The sequence below is a fragment of the Phoca vitulina genome, unplaced genomic scaffold, assembly GCF_004348235.1.
Source record: "Phoca vitulina isolate PV1807 unplaced genomic scaffold, GSC_HSeal_1.0 scaffold85, whole genome shotgun sequence".
Lineage (NCBI taxonomy): Eukaryota > Metazoa > Chordata > Mammalia > Carnivora > Phocidae > Phoca > Phoca vitulina.
This window is the reverse complement of record NW_022589788.1, coordinates 490,252-510,000: the sequence shown is the minus strand read 5'-3', so window position 1 is coordinate 510,000 and position 19,749 is coordinate 490,252. Positions and strand designations below refer to the sequence as shown.

At 51.0% G+C, this 19,749-nt stretch overlaps 2 protein-coding genes across 2 annotated transcripts in view; both read left to right on the top strand.

Annotated features, from left to right (window-relative positions):
* Positions 1-2,097, top strand: part of SPON2 (spondin 2) — a 3,982-nt gene extending 1,885 nt beyond the window's left edge. The window contains exons 5-6 of the mRNA XM_032395542.1: positions 83-263; positions 1,358-2,097. Of these exons, the coding sequence (XP_032251433.1) occupies positions 83-263; positions 1,358-1,542 (366 nt within the window). The 3' untranslated portion in view covers positions 1,543-2,097. The remainder of the gene's footprint in view (positions 1-82; positions 264-1,357) is intronic.
* A 9,845-nt stretch (positions 2,098-11,942) lies between these two features.
* LOC116626363 (transmembrane emp24 domain-containing protein 11) overlaps positions 11,943-19,749 on the top strand; it is a 21,610-nt gene continuing 13,803 nt past the window's right edge. The window contains exon 1 of the mRNA XM_032395633.1: positions 11,943-12,071. Within this exon, the coding sequence (XP_032251524.1) occupies positions 11,948-12,071 (124 nt within the window). The 5' untranslated portion in view covers positions 11,943-11,947. The remainder of the gene's footprint in view (positions 12,072-19,749) is intronic.

The window sequence follows — 19,749 nt, the reverse complement described above, 5'->3', positions numbered from 1 at the left end:
CCGCACGGCCCCGCCCCCCGCAAGCGCACACAGGCGGCTGGGTGTCCTCTGACCGCCGCCCACACTGCTGCTCTCCCCGCAGATAACCTCCTCCTCTCCCAGCCACCCCGCAAACTCCTTCTACTACCCCCGGCTGAAGTCCCTGCCCCCCATCGCCAGAGTGACCCTGGTGCGACTCCGGCAGAGCCCCAGGGCCTTCGTCCCGCCCGCCCCAGGCCCCGCGGGCGCCAGCGGGGGCAATGAGATCGTGGACAGCCTCTCAGGTGAGCGCGTTGCCACCCCTCGGCCAGGACACTGCAGGCTCCCCGCCCGCTCCACCGCCATCCGGGGCGCGCCGACGCCCGGGGGGCCCTGACGCCCCGCGGGCTGCAGGGGATAGAAGCGCCACCCAGGTTTGCGGGCCACACAGGGACCCGTGACAGGGCAGCTGTCAATACTGACCCCCGTGTGTGAGGCCCTTCTGTCCCCCCCTTACAAAAATCCTTAACGGTGAGTGGCCACCACGTTGAAGCAGGAAAGGACACTCGGGGCCAGAAACTGCCCCAAAGGGACTGTCTTTGAAGTGTCAATGACACCTCAACACGCTCCACTTTCCAAGGCCACACTGGTCACCTGCTCCCCACGAGGGCCAGTGGTCCAGGGACTAGGCGGTGTCCATCCACCCGGATGATGCCCCCCAGGGGAGTCCCACGTTGAGCCGAGGTAGCAGAGCTGGGGAAGGTGCCCGTCCAAAGCCAGGCTCCTGAGTGTGATGTGTCCTCTCGCAGGATGCTGGGGGTCCTGGGGGTTCAGAGCACTTGGTGCAGGACGATGGGGGTTCGGAGAGATTTGGGATTTGGCTGACTGACCAGTTAGCTCTTGTCCATTTGCCCAGAAGTGAGTGGTAAACCAGGCCCCTGTCAGTGGCGTCCCCGTGTGTGGCCCGTGTCACGGCCGACGGGCAGGACACCACTGAATGGATCCCTCTGTGCCCCCCACCCCACCCTGCCATGAGCCGGCGTGGGGGCGCTTCCTCCTGCTTGGACTGAAACACAGAGCCCCCTGCAAGCCCGGCTGCATCAGAGTGGGTTTCTCAGCAGCGGGATCCTTCCCTGCCTCCAGGGGCCTTGTGCTCCCACTCCCCACTGCCAGAGCTGGCCTCCCAGGGTCCCTGAGGCAGGAGATGCAGGGGCTCAAAGCGTGGAAATGTTCCCTCCAGGCGTCGCGGTGGGGTGTTGCCAGAGGTGTGACTGGTGGTCTTGCAGCCGGCTCTGAAGCGCACTGATAAATCCAGCGCTCCCTCCCGACTCGGATGAGTGGGCCTGTCTCGCACAAGGAATGCACACGTGCTCACAGGCCTCTCTTGTGCTTGGTCCAGTTCCAGAAACTCCGCTGGATTGTGAGGTCTCTCTGTGGTCGTCCTGGGGGCTGTGTGCAGGTCCGTGCGGGAAGCTGGGAGCCAAGAGCAGGACTCGCTACGTCCGCGTGCAGCCTGCCAACCACGGGGCGCCCTGCCCGGAGCTCGAAGAGCAGGCCGAGTGCGTCCCGGACAACTGTGTCTGAGGCCAGAGCCCTGCGGGCCCTCCACCCTGCGTGGGGCCACGCCCGGTGGTTCAGCGGGCCAAGGGGGGCTTTGTCCGGCAGGCCTCCGAGCTCCAACGCTGACCGAGCCCTCCGCGCAGACGTACCTTCGGCTGCTGGAGGCAGCAGGACGTGGGGAGAGGCGTCTCCTTTCAGCAAGCTTTCCTCTCGGGCTTGGGTCCCGGTCCTGGGACCCACTCTCATGGGTGAGTTCAGCCCCGAGGTTACAAGTCTCTGCGATAAATCCACTTCCTGCTGGTCGGGGGTTGTCTGCGTGCAGACGGTGTGCCCACAGCGCCCACGGGGCCACCTGCAGGAGGGCCACGCACCCCGGGCCCAGGAGCCCCAGGACAGCGGATATGAAACACCTTGGACCTGCTGTCCCCGGGCTACAGGCACCCACACCCCCGCCTGCCCCGCAGGCCGAGGCTGCCCCGGACAGGTCACGCAGGTCAGGTGGATAAAGGAGAGCAGGCTCGGACATCTCACCTTGGCATTGTCACATGACCCGTCTCCCTGCACGTGAATAAAGACTGTTTCCTGACATCAGGGGCCCTCGCCTCGCATTTCCTGGCAGGGCGCTGGGAGGGCCACCCTCCCACTCCCGAGTAGGGTCTCCGCTGCATGGAGGGCATGCCCGAGATTCCCAGAAGGGCACTCAGCAGCCTCCGAATGGTGTGAAGGTGTTCAGACCCGCCGCACGCCAGTGTGTGCTGCTGGTGGGACTGGCGGGGAGTTCACAGGAGCACATGTGGCTGCCTGTAGCTGGTCCCCGCCCCTGGCCACTGACCGCGGAGCCCCGTGGCCTCATAGAGATGCCCTGAGGGCTCACTGTTCATCAGCCCGGGCCCTTGTCTGAGTTCAGGGGTCCCAGCCTCGCCCACCAGCACAGATCCCATGTGGGCCCTGGGGCTGGGGCTGGCCCTTCAGAGAACGACCAGGAGACGGGAGAAGCCTGCTCTCTGTTCCTTGGGACCCTTCCAGAACATTCTTCCTCCTGCTTGGACACATGCAGAATCAGATCCAACAACTACCCCCTCCCCCCTCCTGTCCACCGCCCTCCCCCCTCCCCCCTCCTGCCCACTGCCCTCCCCCTCCCCCCCCCCCCCACCTCCCCACGCTGCTCTCCCCCCGCCCCCCCTCCTGTCCACCGCCCCCTCAATGCTCCTGCTGATTCTTGGTCACTTCCACACAGAGGCCCCTCTCACCTCTGCCTCTCTGCTTCTCAAGGTCACATCTTCCCCCTCACACGTCTCCCATCTGCTCTCTCTGAGGGGCGTCTTGGATCCCTGAGTGCTCAGACCTCCCGCTGATGAACCATCCACACCCCTTAGAAGCTTGAGCAGGACAGCACGCCAGCCTTGCACACACCCAGGGCCGACCCTGCATGTTGTCTCCCCTCTCTCGTCCCCCACTTGGTCATTCTCAGCAGCCAGTGTCTCCCCCGCCTATCTTGGGGGATGCTTCTCTTGGCCTCCCCTTCCCCTTCAGGTCCTCCAGCTCCTGTGCCCGCTTCCAGCCACACACCTAGAAAGGATTCTCCCCATTTCCTGTTCCCAGTGTCTCCCTCCACACGGGAGTCCCTGCTCTGCTCTGCGCCGCTGCACCCGGGGTCCACGCTCCTTGCTCTCTGTCCTCTCCCTCTCAGCAACAGGAGGTTTGACCCCCACCCCCACCCCCACCCACTACCCCTCCCCCCACTGGAGAGGCGGTGCTCCTTCCCCATCTCTTTTGAGATGGTGCTCCTCTGGCCCCTGACACCCCTCCCCGTGAGCTTGATCTCAGACCCCTCTGCCCTCTATTGTTGCTCACCTCCTTGGACCTGTTCCTCTCTCCAGAACACATGTAAATCCCCAGAGGTCGCCTTGACCCTTGACCTAGGGGAGGAAGAAGTGAAAATAGCTGCTTGTGACCCCTTTTCCCCCAACAGGGAGTAGATTCTCAGCCAATACCTTGGGTGTGTCCTGCTGAACAGACTCGGGGTGTTCACTAAGAGGAGAGACTCGTCGGAGAGATGTTCTTAGCAGATGTTCCCTGTGGATCTCTGGACACGTCATCTCGGGGCACAACTGAGATACTTCACAATACCGCACTTTCCAGCAGTGGGCTGCCAGCCTGCGTTCCTCAGAGGCAATGTAGAAACAAACACCCTTTACGTCACGCACTCACATTAAGGATAAAGCAAGGAGCCAAAAGACAAGGGGACGATGCCAGGGTGGGACGCACCTGTGAGGGGAGAACCTGCCTCCCGATCTGGGCAAAGGATGCAGGGGCAGAATGTGTCTGACCCTGAAGGCTTGCAAGCCCGGGGAAGGCTTGGATGGCACATGGTGGCTCATTTGGGTCATTTTCAGCTCTCAGTACAGTAGCAGCTACCCATACGCATCCCCCAGCCCCACCCCCATGGCCTGCCACCGCGAACATGTTTCGGGAGCGGCTGGAACACAGCTTGCAGGAACCAAGGTGGGCAAAGAGACCCTGTCCTCGAAATACTGGGGATTTGTTCTGTGACAGCTGATTGCTGCTTCTAATAACAGAAGTGCAGAGATGGGCACCATTGTAGTTGCCCACCACTGTCCCCCTCCAGCTGAAGTAACTTCCAGGGAATTTAAAGGGAGAGCACACTTTTCTCCCCACTCCCCCTATATTTCTCACTTTTTTCCTCTTTGGGGAGCTAAATATTAAAGACAAGGACATTCAAAAGCAACTGCATATATAAGGGAAATTAGAAAGTGACCATGCATGTCCAGGGAAAGTCTCAAAAAGACCTAGGAAGACCTTAAGTTACCCTCAGACTGATCCTCAGCACAGAAACAGCCTATGGCAATCAAAGAAAAAACAAAAGGGTGCCTGAGTGGCTCAGTCAGTTAAGCCTCTGACTCTTGATCTCAGCTCAGGTCTTGATCTCAGGATCATGAGTTCAAGCCCTGTGTAGGGCTCCACTGGGCATGGAGTCTATTTAATAAAAAAAGAAAAAACATAAACCTTGGGGAAGGGGGAGAATCTGATTTTCAGAGTTACCACATTATTACATTCAAATGTCCAGTGCTCAACAAAAAATTGCAAGGCATACAAAGACAGAGGAAAGTATGGCCCATTCAAAGGAAAAAAGTAAATCAGTAGGAACTGCCTCTTGAAAAAAGTCTAATGGCAAACATACTAGACAAAGACTAAAACAACTGCTTTAAAGATGCTCAAAGAACTAGATAAGACTCCCTCCTTATCAGTAATTACTTACATATAAATGGATTAAATTCTCCAATCAAAAGACAGAGATTGGCAGAATAGATAAAAACACATGATCCAACCATAGGTTGTCTACAAGAGACTCACTTGAGATCCAGACACAAATAGATTGAAAATGAAGGGATGGAAAAACATACTCCATGCAAATAGTGACCAGAGGAGAGCACGGGTGGCTACACTCACATCAGACAAAATAGACTTAAATTCAGGAATGGTTACAAGAGACAAAGGAGAGTATATATTAATAACATTTCAGTAAAAGAAAATATAACAATTATAAACATTCACACACCCAATGACAGACCATCAAACTATATGAAGCAAAAGCTGACGGAATTGAAAGGAGAAATAACCAGAGGTACAGGAACAGTTGGAGATGTCAGTCCCCCACTCTCAATAGTGGATGAACAGCCAGACTGAGGATAATAAGGGACCAGAGGACTAACCCCAAGCAGCCAGCCAGACGCAGCAGACACACAGAGCACCCGCCCAGCGACAACCCCACACGCGTTCTCACGGGCACTCGGGACAGTTTCCGGGACAGACCATGTGTGAGACCACGTGGTAAGTCTCAGTAGTTTTTATTTATTTATTTATTTGTCCGAGAGAGAGCTAGAGCGAGTGCACGATCAGGGGGAGGAGCAGAGGCAGAGGGAGAAGCAGACTCTCCGCTGAGCGGGGAGCCCGACGCGGGACTCGATCCCAGGACCCTGAGATCATGACCTGAGCCAAAGGTGGGTGCTTAACTGACTGAGCCACCCAGGCATCCCAGTCTCAGTAGTTTTTAAAAGGTCGATATCATACAAAGTGTCTTCTCTGGCCACAACAGGATGAAGATAGAAATCAGGAACAGAAGGAAAACTGGAACATTCACAAATTTGTGGAAATTAAGTAACATACTCTTTTTTTTTTTTTTTAAGATTTTATTTATTTGACAGAGAGAGACACAGCGAGAGAGGGAACACAAGCAGGGGGAGTGGGAGGGGGAGAAGCAGGCTTCCCGCTGGGCAGGGAGCCCGATGCGGGGCTCGATCCCAGGATCCTGGGATCATGACCTGAGCCGAAGGCAGACGCTTAATGACTGAGCCACCCAGGCACCCCTTAAGTAACATACTCTTAAGTCAATTGATCAAAGAAGAAATCACAAGAAAATTAGAAAATACTTAGAAACAAAGATGAAAAATCTTCAACAACAAAACTATGGAATGCAGTGAAAGCAATGCTAAGAGTTAGGGGAAATTTATAGCTATAAACACATTTAAAAACAGAAAAGATTTCAAATCAGCAATCTGAGTTTACTACTGAATGAACTAGGAAGAAAAGAACAGACTACACCCAAAGCTAGTGGAAGGAAGGAAATAATAAAGATGAGAGTGTAGATAAACAAAATAGAGAATGGGAAAACAATAGAAAAAATCCATGAAACAAAAAGCTGTTTCTTTGAAAAGATCATCAAAGTTGACAAACCTTTAGCTATATGGGCTAAGAATAAAAAGAGAGAAGACTCTGATTACTAAAGTCAGAAATGAAGTGGGAACATTATTACCGATTCTACAGAAATAAAAAGGATTGTCAGAGTACTGTGAAGAGTTGTACACCAACAAATAACTTAGACAAGTGGACAAATTCCTGGAAACACAGAACCTACCAAGACTACATCACGGAGACACAGAAAGTCTGACTAGACCTACGACGAGTAAGGAGACTGAATCAGTAATCAAAAATCTCCCAAAGAGCAAAGCCCTGGACCTGACGGCTTCACAGGTGAATTCTGCCGAACATTTAAGAAGAATTGACACCAGTCCTTCCCAAACTTTTCCCAAAAATTGAAGGGGAGAGACACTTCCCAACTCATTCTGTGGGGCCAGCCTTACCCTGATACCAAAGTCAGACAGACACACTGTAAGAAAAGAAAACTATAGACCAACATCCATGATGAACACGGATGCAAAAATCCTCAACGAAATACTAGCAAACAGAATTCAGCAGCACGTTACAAGGATTATATACCGCAACCAAGTGGGATTTATTCCTGGAATGCAAGTATGGGTCAATACATGAAAACTGATCAGTGTAATATGCCACATCAACAGAATGGAGGGGAAACCACATGATCATCTCAATATGATGTAGGTCTGCAAAGCATTGGACAAAATTCAAATTAATGTAGAAAAGCGTTTGACAAAATTTCATGATAAAAACACTCAACAAACTAGGAACAGAAGGGAACCACCTCCACATAATAAAAACCATATAAGAAAACCCACAGGAAACATCATACTCAACCGTGAAAGACTGAAAGCATTTCCTCTAAGATGAGGAACAAGGCAAGGCTGCTTGCTTTCACCACTTCTCTTCAACATGGTGCTGGAAGTTCTGGTCAGAGCAATTAGGTAAGGGGAAAAAAGGCATTCCACACTGGAAAAGAGGAAGTAAAATTATCTCACATATAATTTTACATGTATAAACCCTAAAGATGACACACACACAAAGCCTGCTTAGGACTAATATATGACTGTAGCACAGTGTCAGGAGACAGCACACAAAAACCAGCCGCATTTCTGTACATGAACAATGAACCATCTGAAAAGGAAATCACAGAACAGTTCCATTTACAATCGCATCAAAGAGAAGAAGATGCATAGCAATTACCTCAACCAAGGAAGTGAAACACTTGGACGGTGACAAGTACAAGCCCCTGCTCGGGGAGCTGGGCGACGTCAGTAAATAAAGACACACCCCATGGCCGTGGTTCGGAGACGAGATGCCGCCGCAGTAGCCACGTGACCCTCAGCGGGCTGCAGATCGCCCGCAGCTCTTGTCGAAATCCTAATGGCATGTTTTTCAGGAACAGAAAAACCCATCCTAAGGTTCATATGGAATCTCAAGGGACCTGGAAGAGTCAAAACAATGTTGAAAAAGAACATACTTGTTACTCCCACTTAAAAGTCTGAGCCTGAGTCGAAGGAAGCCTCCGCCGCACACGCTGGTCTCCGGGGAAGCGGCAGGAAGAGCCAGCGAACCCTCACCGCTCAGTTTACGCAGCAGCAGCGTGGGGCCCAGCGCCCGGAGCCGAGGAGTCGCACCACCCGGGACCCCGAGATGCGTGTGCACGTGGAGTGTGTGCGGGGCACTGCGCCTGCCCCGGGATGCGGCCTTGTCCTCGGGGATGCTTGGAAGACAAAAGGCTGGCTGAGGGGAAGTCGGGCCCAACAGAATAAAAGATTTAAGAGACATCTGGATCCTGTGTAGACACAGATTCAAGCGCATCAACAGCAAAAGACCTTCCCAATCAGGGAAAACGGACTACGAACTGGCTACTGGATGACAGTAAGGATTATTATTAATTTGTTAGGCAGTCACAATGGCTTGGTGGCTAAGTTGGGTATTTTTTAAGTCCTTACGAGTTAGCTCATCTGGATAACGGCTTCAGGACATCAGGCTATAAAACAGTAGTGCAAACATTCTTGCAGTCAGCACTTTGCACACACATCACTTGATCTCCACAAGCCCTTGATAAAGTGGGTACTATTATCATTCCATCTTCACAGACGAGGAAACCGAGGCAAAGAGCAATTACGGAGCTTGCCCAGGACCACACGGAAGGTCCGTGGCCAAGGAGGTGAGCCCAGACAGTGGTCCTGGAGTCCAGGCATGGAAGCACCACACAATAGTGCTTCCTAAAGGGAGAGCATTGAAATCACTATGGCCTAAATGTGTCTCCTCAAATTCATATGCTGGAATCCTAGCCCCCAATGTGATGGTGCTAGGAGGTGGGACTGTGGGCGGTGATGAGCTCATGAACATGGAGCCCCCGAATGGGACCGGTGCCCTCACAAAGGACTCACAGAGCTCCCTCGCCTCTCCCACCACAGGAGGGCACGGAGAAGGCGGCTGTCTGCAACCCAGGAATAGACCATCCCTAACCCCACCATGCTGGTACCCTCTACCCTCCTGAACCGTGCAAAATAAATTCCTGTTGTTCCAATATTTTGTCATAGCAGCCCAAACAGATTAAGATGATGGCCAGGGAGGGAGACCGAGGTGGAAGGCACAAGCCGGTAGGAAGGAACAGGCTGAAGAGGCACCCACTGCCTTGCACAAGGGACGCCTCAGTGTGGCTCCACCCAGAGCCAGAAAAGCCAACAGCTGCGCCCCCCTCCCCTCCCCATGTCTGCAGGGTACCAGGCGCAGAGCTAAGGGCCTCGGTTGCTGGTCCCATCTAAACCTATCACGGTGCTGCGAGATGGCCTATACCACCGTTTTCCTGTGTCATGGATGACAACCGGGGTCAGCCAGCCTGTCCGTGCTCACACAGCTAAAACACAATTCAGTGCATAGCAACTGTTTTCTCGACACGTCTCCTGAGGCAAAGGAAGCAAAAGCAAAAATAATCAAAATAAAAAGTCGCTGCACAGCACAGGAAAGAATCAACAAAACTAAAAGGCAACCTACAGAATGGGAGAAGATATTTGCAAATAACATATGCAATAAAGGGTCAGTATCCAAAATATATAAAGAACTGATACAACTCAACACCCAAAAACAAATAATCCAATTTAAAAATGGGCAGGAGACACAGACAGACATTTTTCCAAAGAAGACAACCAGATGGCCAACAGACACATGAAAAGATGCTCAACATCAGCCATCATCAGGGAAATGCGAATCAAAACCACAATGAGATCCCACCTCACACCAGTCAGAATGGCTAAAATTAACAAGTCAGGAAACGACAGATGTTGGCGGGGATGTGGAGAAAGGGGAGCCCTCCTACACTGTTGGTGGGAATGCAAGCTGGTGCAGCCACTCTGGAAAACAGTATGGAGGTTCCTCAAAAAGTTGGAAATAGAGCTGCCCTACGACCCAGCAATTGCACTACTGAGTATTTACCCCGAAGAATACAAAAACACTCATTCCAAGGGATACGTGCATCCCAATGTTTATAGCAGCATTATTTACAATAGCCAAGACATGGAATTAGTCCAGTGTTCATCAACTCATGAATGGATAAAGAAGATGTGAGATATATATATATATATATATATACACACACACACACACACACACACATATACACAATGGAATATTATTCAGCCATAAAAAGAATGAAATCTTGCCATTTGCAGCAACATGGATGGAGCTAGAGAATAATGATGCTAAGTGAAATGAGTCAGTCAGAGAAAGACAAATATCATATGATTTCATGCATATGTGGAATTTAAGAAACAAAACAAATAAGCAAAAGGAAAAAAAAAGAGAGTGACAAACCAAGAAACAGACTTTTAACTATAGAGAACACACTGACGGTCACCATAGTGGAGGCTGGTGGGGGGCATGGGGGAAATAGGTAGTAGGGATTAAGGAGGGCACTTGTTGTGATGAAAAAATAAAAATGAAACAAAATGAAATGAAAAAAGATGATGTTACAGGAAGAAACAATGGAAAGATATCTCTGAGGCTGAACATAGACTTTTAATAGAAATGCTGTTTTTTCAATAAATTCTAAAAATTGCTAAAAACATTCAGAATCAGGATGTTAACACATAAGAACTCAAAGGTGACTAAAAATAAAAAGGAGAAGTATTTCAAGAAATGACCCTTCCACATGCCAAAGTCACTCCTACCCATAATCAAATAAGAAAGTCTCTCCTATTCCAAAGTATCTTCCCCACCCATTTGGCCACCCACTGCCTTCCGTTTTCGCATCACATTTCTTTAATTTTTTAAAATTTATTTTTGTTGGGGCGCCTGGGTGGCTCAGTCATTAAGCGTCTGCCTTCGGCTCAGGTCATGATCCCAGGGTCCTGAGATCGAGCCCCGCATCGGGCTCCCTGCTCGGCAGGAAGCCTGCTTCTCCCTCTCCCACTCCCCCTGCTTGTGTTCCCTCTCTTGCTGTGTCTCTCTCTGTCAAATAAATAAATAAAATCTTTAAAAAAAAAAAAAATAAATAAAATAAAATAAAATTTATTTTTGTTTTTTATTTTTTGCCTTTTTTTTAAGTAGGCTCCATGCCTAGCGCAGAGCCCAAGGTGGGGCTTGAACTCACAACCCTGAGATCAAGACCTGAGCTGAGATCAAGAGTCAGATGCTCAACAAACTGAGTTACTCACGTGACCCACAGATTTCTTTAATTTAATATGCTTCGGGCTCCTATAAAAAGTAATAATGAAAGTAAAAAAAATAAAATACAATTCAGTGAAACATCCCAGGGCATAGAATGCCAATTTTTTACCCCAAACCATGATGCTGTATTTCTCCATTTCCCCACTTGTCTCAAGAGTGTTCATAATTACTTGCTGAAGCATCCACTTGACAGCGCACCCATATTTTTAAAGAAAGAGTGTGAAATCCATGTGAGCTCCGTGGTCCAGTTCCCTGTACTCTTGACACGTCAAATTCCCAGTTTCCAGGATGCGTTACTACCCCCTGAGCTCCGTGAGGCGTCACCAAGGCGGGGGGAGCTGGGTGATGGGTACAGGGGAACTCTCTACTATTTTTGCAACTTTTTCTGAGTCTATAAATATTTCAAAATAAAAGGTTTAAAAAGAAATCATTGTATGACAGAGCTGGAAGGACCTATGGGACCACACTTGGTGATTTCAACTTCCTCCTTTTTGCAAGAAAACAGACTTAGAGTCTCATCTGTGGTGAGGCCTCAGTTAAACTGGGGCTCCCACCTCTTCCTAGTCCACACTGACCTCCCCTCCCCTGCACCCTTGTCCTTGGTTCTCACCCCCTGGTCTGATGCTCACTTCCTCCTCCCTCACCTCCTGCCAAACAGTAGAAACAACCACAGAATGGCCAAGTTGGTTGGGTCAGGATGGCACAGCGGGGGCCGGTGCTGGGCACATGCTGGGCTCGGTACTTAGGGCTTCTCTTCAAAATCCTTAAAAAATAAGAGATCAGAAGAAACTTTGACGTCACCTCACTTGGAAAGGCCCCAAGGTTCAGACACCTTTTTATCTTGTTCCCTGGGATTTGCGGCAGTCACCTGCCTACGTGTTGCCACCATATGGCCCTTCTCACAGAAATCAATTTCCAGAATTATCCAACGAGCTGCAAGCACTCCATGGGCAGTACCACTTGTAATTGATCCATTTCGAGGAAAGTGCTGCGAGGAGCGGCTAAAGCAGCAGAGATGCAAACGTTAACATTTGTCTTAAGTTTTCATTTTTCACTTTCAACTGCTTTTTATTTCCACGTAGGGGAACGAGAGGAGAAATGCATCATGGAAGACATTCCAAGCGACACACTGATAACAGGTATGTACGACGTGCTCCATTGAATGTTGAACTCAATATGCCATTTTATGGTACGACGCTAATTTCTTGGTGCATATATTACTTGGTGGTGAGTTTCACGCTGTATGGTTTCCTCTTGAGACAGTTTGTCGAGTTATGCGAACCTAACATGGAAATAGCCTTTGGAGTGAATTGCATTAATTCATAAACCGGGAAACAAAGATACAACACCACAGCATCCAAGCCTGATTTGTTTTCCTGGTTGTCAGCTTTCCTTAAGTAAAAGAATTTCTGATACCATTAATCATGCTAATTAGGGTTGAATTCTCAAAAGATAAGTGATGTCTCCGGCCTGGTCCAGTGCAACCGTGCGAAACAGCAAATGTTGAAGTGTCTCTGAGCCTCAGCCTCTGCAGCCCCACGCGCCCGCCTGGCGGCGAGTGGTGCTGGACGTGCACACATGTGCAGAACCGAGACTACTTTCTAAGCGGAGTGCCCGTGAATCCGGCTATCGGCCCAGTGACTGCTGCACATTTCCCACACTGCCACCAAGCACATCTCCACGTGGCTGAGCTTAACTGGCCTCCTGAGAAAGAAACAGGTGCCCATGGGTTTCAGAATTGTACGGCAAATACAGTATATTTAATGTTCAAATCCAATTGACATCAAATTCCCTGATTTCAATACAAAAGAGGAAAAAACAGCAGAATCTAAATCTAGTAGTATTCTCCGTAAGAGCCAATCGTGTATTTTTACGTCCAATTCTAACTTACATTGACTAGTGCCAGGTTCTCCTCTCCATTTGTCTTAGCCATTACGTTTGGGTGTTTTATGGCAGAGAATATGGACCCAACCCGCAGAACTTCAAATGCATACAGAGAATCGTGGCACCAAAGCCAGAGACGGCAGTGTGAGGCCGGGCTGGGGAGGAGCAGAATGGGCAAAGGGTGGTGTGGGGATGCCCACGGCTGCTGCAGGAGGAAGCAGTGTTTGGGACTGTGCGGTGCGAGCAGGGCGGCCAAAGAACCCTGTGCCCTTGGGCAAGCTACTGAACCTCTCGCTTCATTTGTCAAATGGGATAAAAATAATAATGATACCTGCTTCCTCCTGTCGTGATGATGGAATTAATATTTGCAAAGCTCTTAGAATGCAGCCAGACACACAGAACATACTCTGAGTGTTGGCTCATGCCCCCTGACCCCAGCTCTCTCATCCCAGGGGATGTGTGACTCTTGGGTGAGTAGCTCTGTGGCTGCTGGTAATATAATAATAATAATCTAGATTGTCAAGAATGGAAAAAGGGAGTGCGGACTTTCTGGGGGAGAGATAAGAGGAGAAGGAGGGAACTTGGTGGGGGCAGCTGTTCTGATGAGCTTTAAACCACCGCTTGCTGGTCCTTGGAGACGTTCTTCAAACAAGGCTGTTGGTCGTTTGTAAGAGGCAAGCACCGAGGGGAAGAGCAATGTGCCTGGGAGCACAGGGACCATAATGTGGGAGACTGCTCATCAGAAAGAAAATAATTAGAATTCGGAACCAATGAAATTTTGCTCCTGGATGGTCCTGCTCAAAAGGTCCCTGGATTTGATTCACTTTGCCAAAGTACCCAGGGTTTCTGTTTTTTCTTCAGAGTACAGACCTTGTTAGAAACAGGAGACAGGAGAAGAGGAGGGCATCACCAAGTTACAGGTCAATCTCATTCGTCCACTAGAGCAGCTCCAACCTTGTCTTGTTTTTTATTTTTGTTTTTAAAGATTTTTATCTATTTATTTGACAGAGAGAAAGAGAGAGAGCTTGAGTGGGGGGAGCGGCAGAGGGAGAGGGAGAAGCTGTCTTCCCACTGAGCAGAGAGCCCAACTCGGGACTCGACCCCGGGACCCTGGGATCATGACCTGAGCCGAAGGCAGATGCCCAACCCGCTGAACCCCCCAGGTGTCCCATCCAACCATGTCTTCATGGGAGACCACACCACTCCTCAGGGGTGTCTCAGCTCAGGCACCCTCGGAAGCCGACCCTGAGCCAAGGATTCTAGTGAGGAGATGCTCTTAGGAGACAGAGGGAAAGTAGCCAGGCCAGGTGACATTTCAGGTGAAGCCCAGAGTCAGGCTGAGCCGGGGGCGGGGGGCCCAGGAACTTACGGTAATACCGCAGACATACGACTCTGCTCTTCCATCGCTGAGGAGACACCCACAGGAGCGATGGCAGGCTGTCGGGGGCAGGCACCCCCATGGTCACTGCAGCACCATCCACAACAACCGAGCGCGGAGGCTCCCAAGTGTCCATCAGCAGACGGACGGAGAGACGGAATGCGGTATCCACACAATGGAATGTGCTTTAGTCACAAGAAAGAATGAAATAAGTTACAATGAAATTCTGATACTTGCCCCAAAGGGATGAACCCGAAAGGCATCATGCCTGCCGAACCACGTCGGCCACGGAAGGACCAGCCCTGCGCGGCTCTACGCGTGTGAGGCCCCCGAGGGGAGCTGGATTCAACAAGCCAAAAGTAGAGCAGAGGGGACCAGGTGCCAGGGAGGGGCACTGCTTAAACGGGGACAGAGTTTCTGCTTCAGAGGATGGAGACGTCTGGAGAGCGACGGTCGTGATGGTGGCACCCCAGTGTGAACACATCGGATGCTACTGAGCTGGGCACCTAAAAAGTGGTTAAAATGTTAAATTTTGTTACATGTGTTTTACCATGATTTTTAGAACATTAAAACAATGGATAAGATGTCCCCTGTGGTGTGTCCCACCTCCTGGCAGGTGTCGTCCCACACCACCCACTGGGCAGGGGTCTCTAAGGCTCACGGTCCCTTCCCACTCCCTGCTCCCCTGCACAAGGCGCTCCTCGGAGCTCACAGGTCGCAGCAGAGCCCGGGGCACGCAAACAGCTGGGGAAGGGGCGCGGAGGGTCCAGAGTGGGGCGGCAACAGCGTCCTCGTGGCTGCATGCACACGGATCATGGCGGCTGTTTCTCCTGGTCGAGGAAATGCGCTTCTGCCCCCAGACTGTTATAATTTCACTTGACACCTTGCCTTGCCGCAAGGGCTTTGCAAACACCCACAGTTTCTACGGACACCAGTTCGGGAGAAATGCCTGCACTTCCAATCATTTCTCCTCAGTGACAAAACGACAAGTACCCAAGAATAAATGTAAGGGTAACGATGTGCACGACCTGCTCACCGAAAACCGCAAACCAGCATGGAGGACGAGCTTGCGCTCATGGGACAGAAAGATGGGCAAAGATCAACAGACACTTCTTAAGGGAGGAGACCCAAGCTGCCAGGAAGTAGATGGGAAGGTACTCGACTTCACGGCTCGGTGGGAGGGCACAGAGCCAAGCCCAAGGAGATGCCGCACCCCCCAAATCGTGTGGAAGCAGGTCAGAGCCCTCACACACCAGGCCACGGATTTCCCCACTAGTACCGGTTTCCCCGTGGTCCAGGTGAGCACAGGAAACTCGCACGGAGATGCAGACGTGTGTCCACAGGCCTCAAAATCCTCACGGTGGCACGATCAGCAACGGCCAGAAACCAGACGTGGCTCAGATGCCCATCAACAGACAAACGTAAAGTAGTCGCCTCTGCCCACAGCGGACTGCGAGCGGCCGCACACCGCGTGGTCCGCATGCCCGCGACAGCACACACGCTGGCCGGGAGCAGCTGATGCGAGCTTGCACACAAGACGCCTCTGTCCTCACAAGGCCCGGGCCCGTTACCTTCGGGAGGCAGGCGGCGAGTGGGGGCGGTTGGGATGCTGAGGATGTTTCGAGCAGGGCGGTTCTGTGGGGATGAGTGGCTGAGCTACACTCTGATGATGAGCGTGGGACGTGCGTGTGCGCCTCCCGTCTGCCGCACCCCACCTCGCCGTGCTCCCTCCACACGGAATCTCCGAACGGTTCACAGCTTTGTAGGGAAACAAAGGGTCCTCGGGAGCGTTCCCCTGGAGCGTTCTGGAACACATCGCTCTACATTCGTAACCACTGCTGAGGGCGCTGGGGGTCAGCCCGACGATTCGGCTTTTGAGCGCCACCCGTATGCCTTCATTCCTTTGCTCACGCATCAGATGCTGACTGCAAAGCTCTGGGCTCAGCACTGGACAAACAACACTGGATCTTTCTTCAGCTCTCGGAATACACTAGACTTGAGGTTACAGAAGAGTGTTTAAGTACTAGAAAGGTGGTCGCAAAAAACTGGGTGGAAAAATCAGGTTACAGATAATATATACAGTATGATTTCACTTTTTGTAAAATAGGTAATGTGTACTTATAGGAAAAAGACTAAAGGATAATCCTGAATACCAAAAACCTCTAGAGGGGATTTTTACTTACTAAGATTTTACTAAAATGCATTTTACTTGTCTGAAACCAACCCAGTGGTCCCCGATCCCAGCCCCAAGGACTCAGAGTCTGGGGCGGAATGCACGACCACACCAGAGGTCACGGGTCAGGGCTGAGTGCCTGACCAGCTGTGCTCTGGGTCCCCGGGAGACCAGGAGAGGCATGTGCCCGCGGCCTGCCTGGCACCCGGCAGCTCCCGACCAGGACCCGCTGAGAGAAACAGCCACGGAGGGCGCCTGGGAGGCCGGCTCTGCACGAACCACATCTGGGCTTTAACACGCACGCACACGCAAGCACACACATGCACGCACACACACACGCACGCGCGCGCACACGCTCACGAACACACACACGCACACACACTCCAAGACCATGGGGTGAGTGCTGTAGCTTGAGGTGAGGGGGCCAAGACCCTCGATTTGGAAATCAAGCTGAGTTTTAACCCTGGCTTGGCCTTTTGTTAGCTGATGGTTTCCGATAAGCCGTTCAGCGCCTTCAGCCTCAGGCCCCTCACTGGTACGCGTGGGTATCATTCTCCCCACGTCACAGGGTTGTAGGGTTCAGTGGGAGCTGAGGGAAGACACTGCACATGAAAAGCCCAATAATAAGGTCAGAAATCATTGATCAAGTGTTTACACAGCGCTTAGGACACGACCCGCTAAGTTCTGCATTAAACACGGACTCTTCACACGCTAAGAGACCATTACTACCCTGGCTTGATCCAAGGGGACCGTGAAGCGCAGCGCAAGGCAGGGCCTTGCCCGAGTGTCCCTGCTCCTAGCCAGGAGGACGCGTGGTGAGAAGCAGGACAAGGCAGCCTGTCCCCTCTGGAAGTGCTCGTCCCCACGCGGTGACCAGTCCCTCGGCGGCTCCTGGTGAGCGGTGCTTCTCTGCTGCCATCTGGTGGCAGCCCAGGGCCACGACACCTCCCGCCTTCCGTCCCCTCCGGCCTCTGGGGCTGCGGGGGGCTGCGGGGGGCTGCGGGGGGCATGCTCAGGGCCAGCAGAAAATGGCAAAGCAAGCAGAAACCACTCTCACTCATTCTGATAACTCAAGGCACTATGCCAGGAACACTGGCGTTTTAACAATGGGCCCGATTGGCACTCATTCATTCAAAATCTCCGTTGAACATGTCCTGTGGGACACTCACTCATTCACAAAACCTTACTGAGCCAAGCCCTGCCCTCAGCTTCTTGTCGGGCCCAAGAGGCCCACGAGAGAGGAATGCAGTGCCCCCTGAGCTCTAGCCCCTCACAGAGTGCAGACGAGGGGACTGCCCGGCTGCTAGAAGACCCGGCATGCTGACAAGACTAGTCCAGTATGGGCAGGTGTGGGGACAGCAACAAGAGGAAAGTCCCAGAGGAATGGGGGGGCGCGCCCACCACCCCAGCAAGAGGCAGGGCGCCAAGGGAGCGTTGCAGAGGGGTTAGGGCACTTGGCGGTGCGAAGACCGAGATGCTGACCATTCCCATCGGAGAGGCGGTGGGAGGGTGCTGGAAGCGGGCCAGGAGGAAGATTTGGCGTGTTTCACAGGATGGGAAACACCGGAAGCTGAGATTTCCAGGTGGCCAAACATTTGCAAAGTGGTCCACCCGCCTGGCCTTGCGCTCCTTCCAGAACATTCAGCTGCTTCAGCAAAGGGGCCTGATCATGTTGGGGGCTTTCTTGCTCAAGTTGGTGAACGTTCCATTACGTCCTGGAAAGGAAACGCGGATTCCGCTCTCGGGGGGCGTGCTCTGTGATGTCAGGTCGGTCCTGCTGGTTGGGGTGCTCAGCCCTTCTACCTGTTGGCTGGTTTTCCCTCCATTTCCCTCCATTACTGACCACAATTGTGCATTTGTCTACTTTTCCTTTCAGTTGTTTTACTTCATGTGTTTTCAAACTGTTTATGCCTTTACGATGGTTGTCTTCTGAGTGAAAGGACCCCTTTATCATTATGTAACGTCACTCTTTGTCCTTGGTAATTTTCATTGCTCTGAAGTCTACTTTCTCTGATACTTATAGAACCACTCAAGCCTTCTTTTATTAACACCAGAATGGTATGCCTTTTTTATCCTTTTACTTTTAACTTTTTTATATCCAAAGTGACTTTCTTGTACACTACATAATACTTGGGTCATTAAAAAAATCCACTCAGACAATCTTTGTCTAATCTCTGTTTAGACCATTTACATGTAATGTAATTATTACATGCATATTGTCAGGATTTAGGTCTGCTATTTTATTATTTTTTTTCTTTTTGCTCCCTCTGCTTTTTGTTCCCATTTTCCATTTTCTAGCTTCCTGTGGGTCACTTGAATGTTTTGTAATATCCCATTTTTGCTTTATCTATAGTATTTTTCACTATATATCTTTGTATAGTTTTTATTAGTGGTTGCTCTAGGGATTACAATACGATACGCATACTTACCACAGTCTACAAGGATCCATATTTTGTCATTTCAAGAGGAATGTAGAAACCTTATGACCATGTGCCTTTGCCCTCCTCACCCCTTATAATATAGTTGTCTTAAATATAATCTCTACATACTTTGAGAACCACATCAGACAATATTTTATATATATATATTTAAAGATTTTATTTGATTGACAGAGAGAGACATAGCGAGAGAGGGAACACAAGCAGGGGGAGTGGGAGAGGGAGAAGCAGGCTTCCCGCCGAGCAGGGAGCCCGATGCGGGGCTCGATCCCAGGACCCCGGGATCATGACCTGAGCCAAAGGCAGACGCTTAACGACTGAGCCACCCAGGCGCCCGAGACAATATTACATATATTGTTTGCTTTCAACTGTCAAACAATTTTAAGAACAGAGAATGCTCTGTTGTCATTTCCCTAGTTACTCTTTCCATTATTTTCTCTTCATTCCTCGTGTTCCAAATTTCCTTATCGTTTTCTTTGAAGAACTTCCTTTAGCAATTATTTTAAAGCAGGTGTTCTGGTGAAAAATTCTCTTAGTTTTCCTTGACCTAAGAATATTTTGCCTTCATTCTGAAGGATACTTTTCGTGGATAAAGTGTGTTTGACAATTCTTTCGTCAACAGGTGCCACTTCCTCTGGCCTCCGTGTTTCTGATGAGAACTGTGCTGTCGTTCAAACTGTCATTCCCCTGACAGTGATGCAGGGTTTCGCTCCACTTTCCAGATATATTTTTTTGTCCTTTAGAACGGAGTCTGGAGGCAGGCGGGGGGGCTCCGGCCCGACCACCCCCGGTCAACCGCACACCCAACCGGAAGAGAGGCACCCGCTCCCGGATGCTGCCATAGCCACCACTCTACCGTCCCAGCAGGAAGAAGGAAGGTTTCCTCCTCCCCCGGCAACAGCCCAGCCAATGAGAGACTGCCACAGCCCAGCCAATGAGAGACT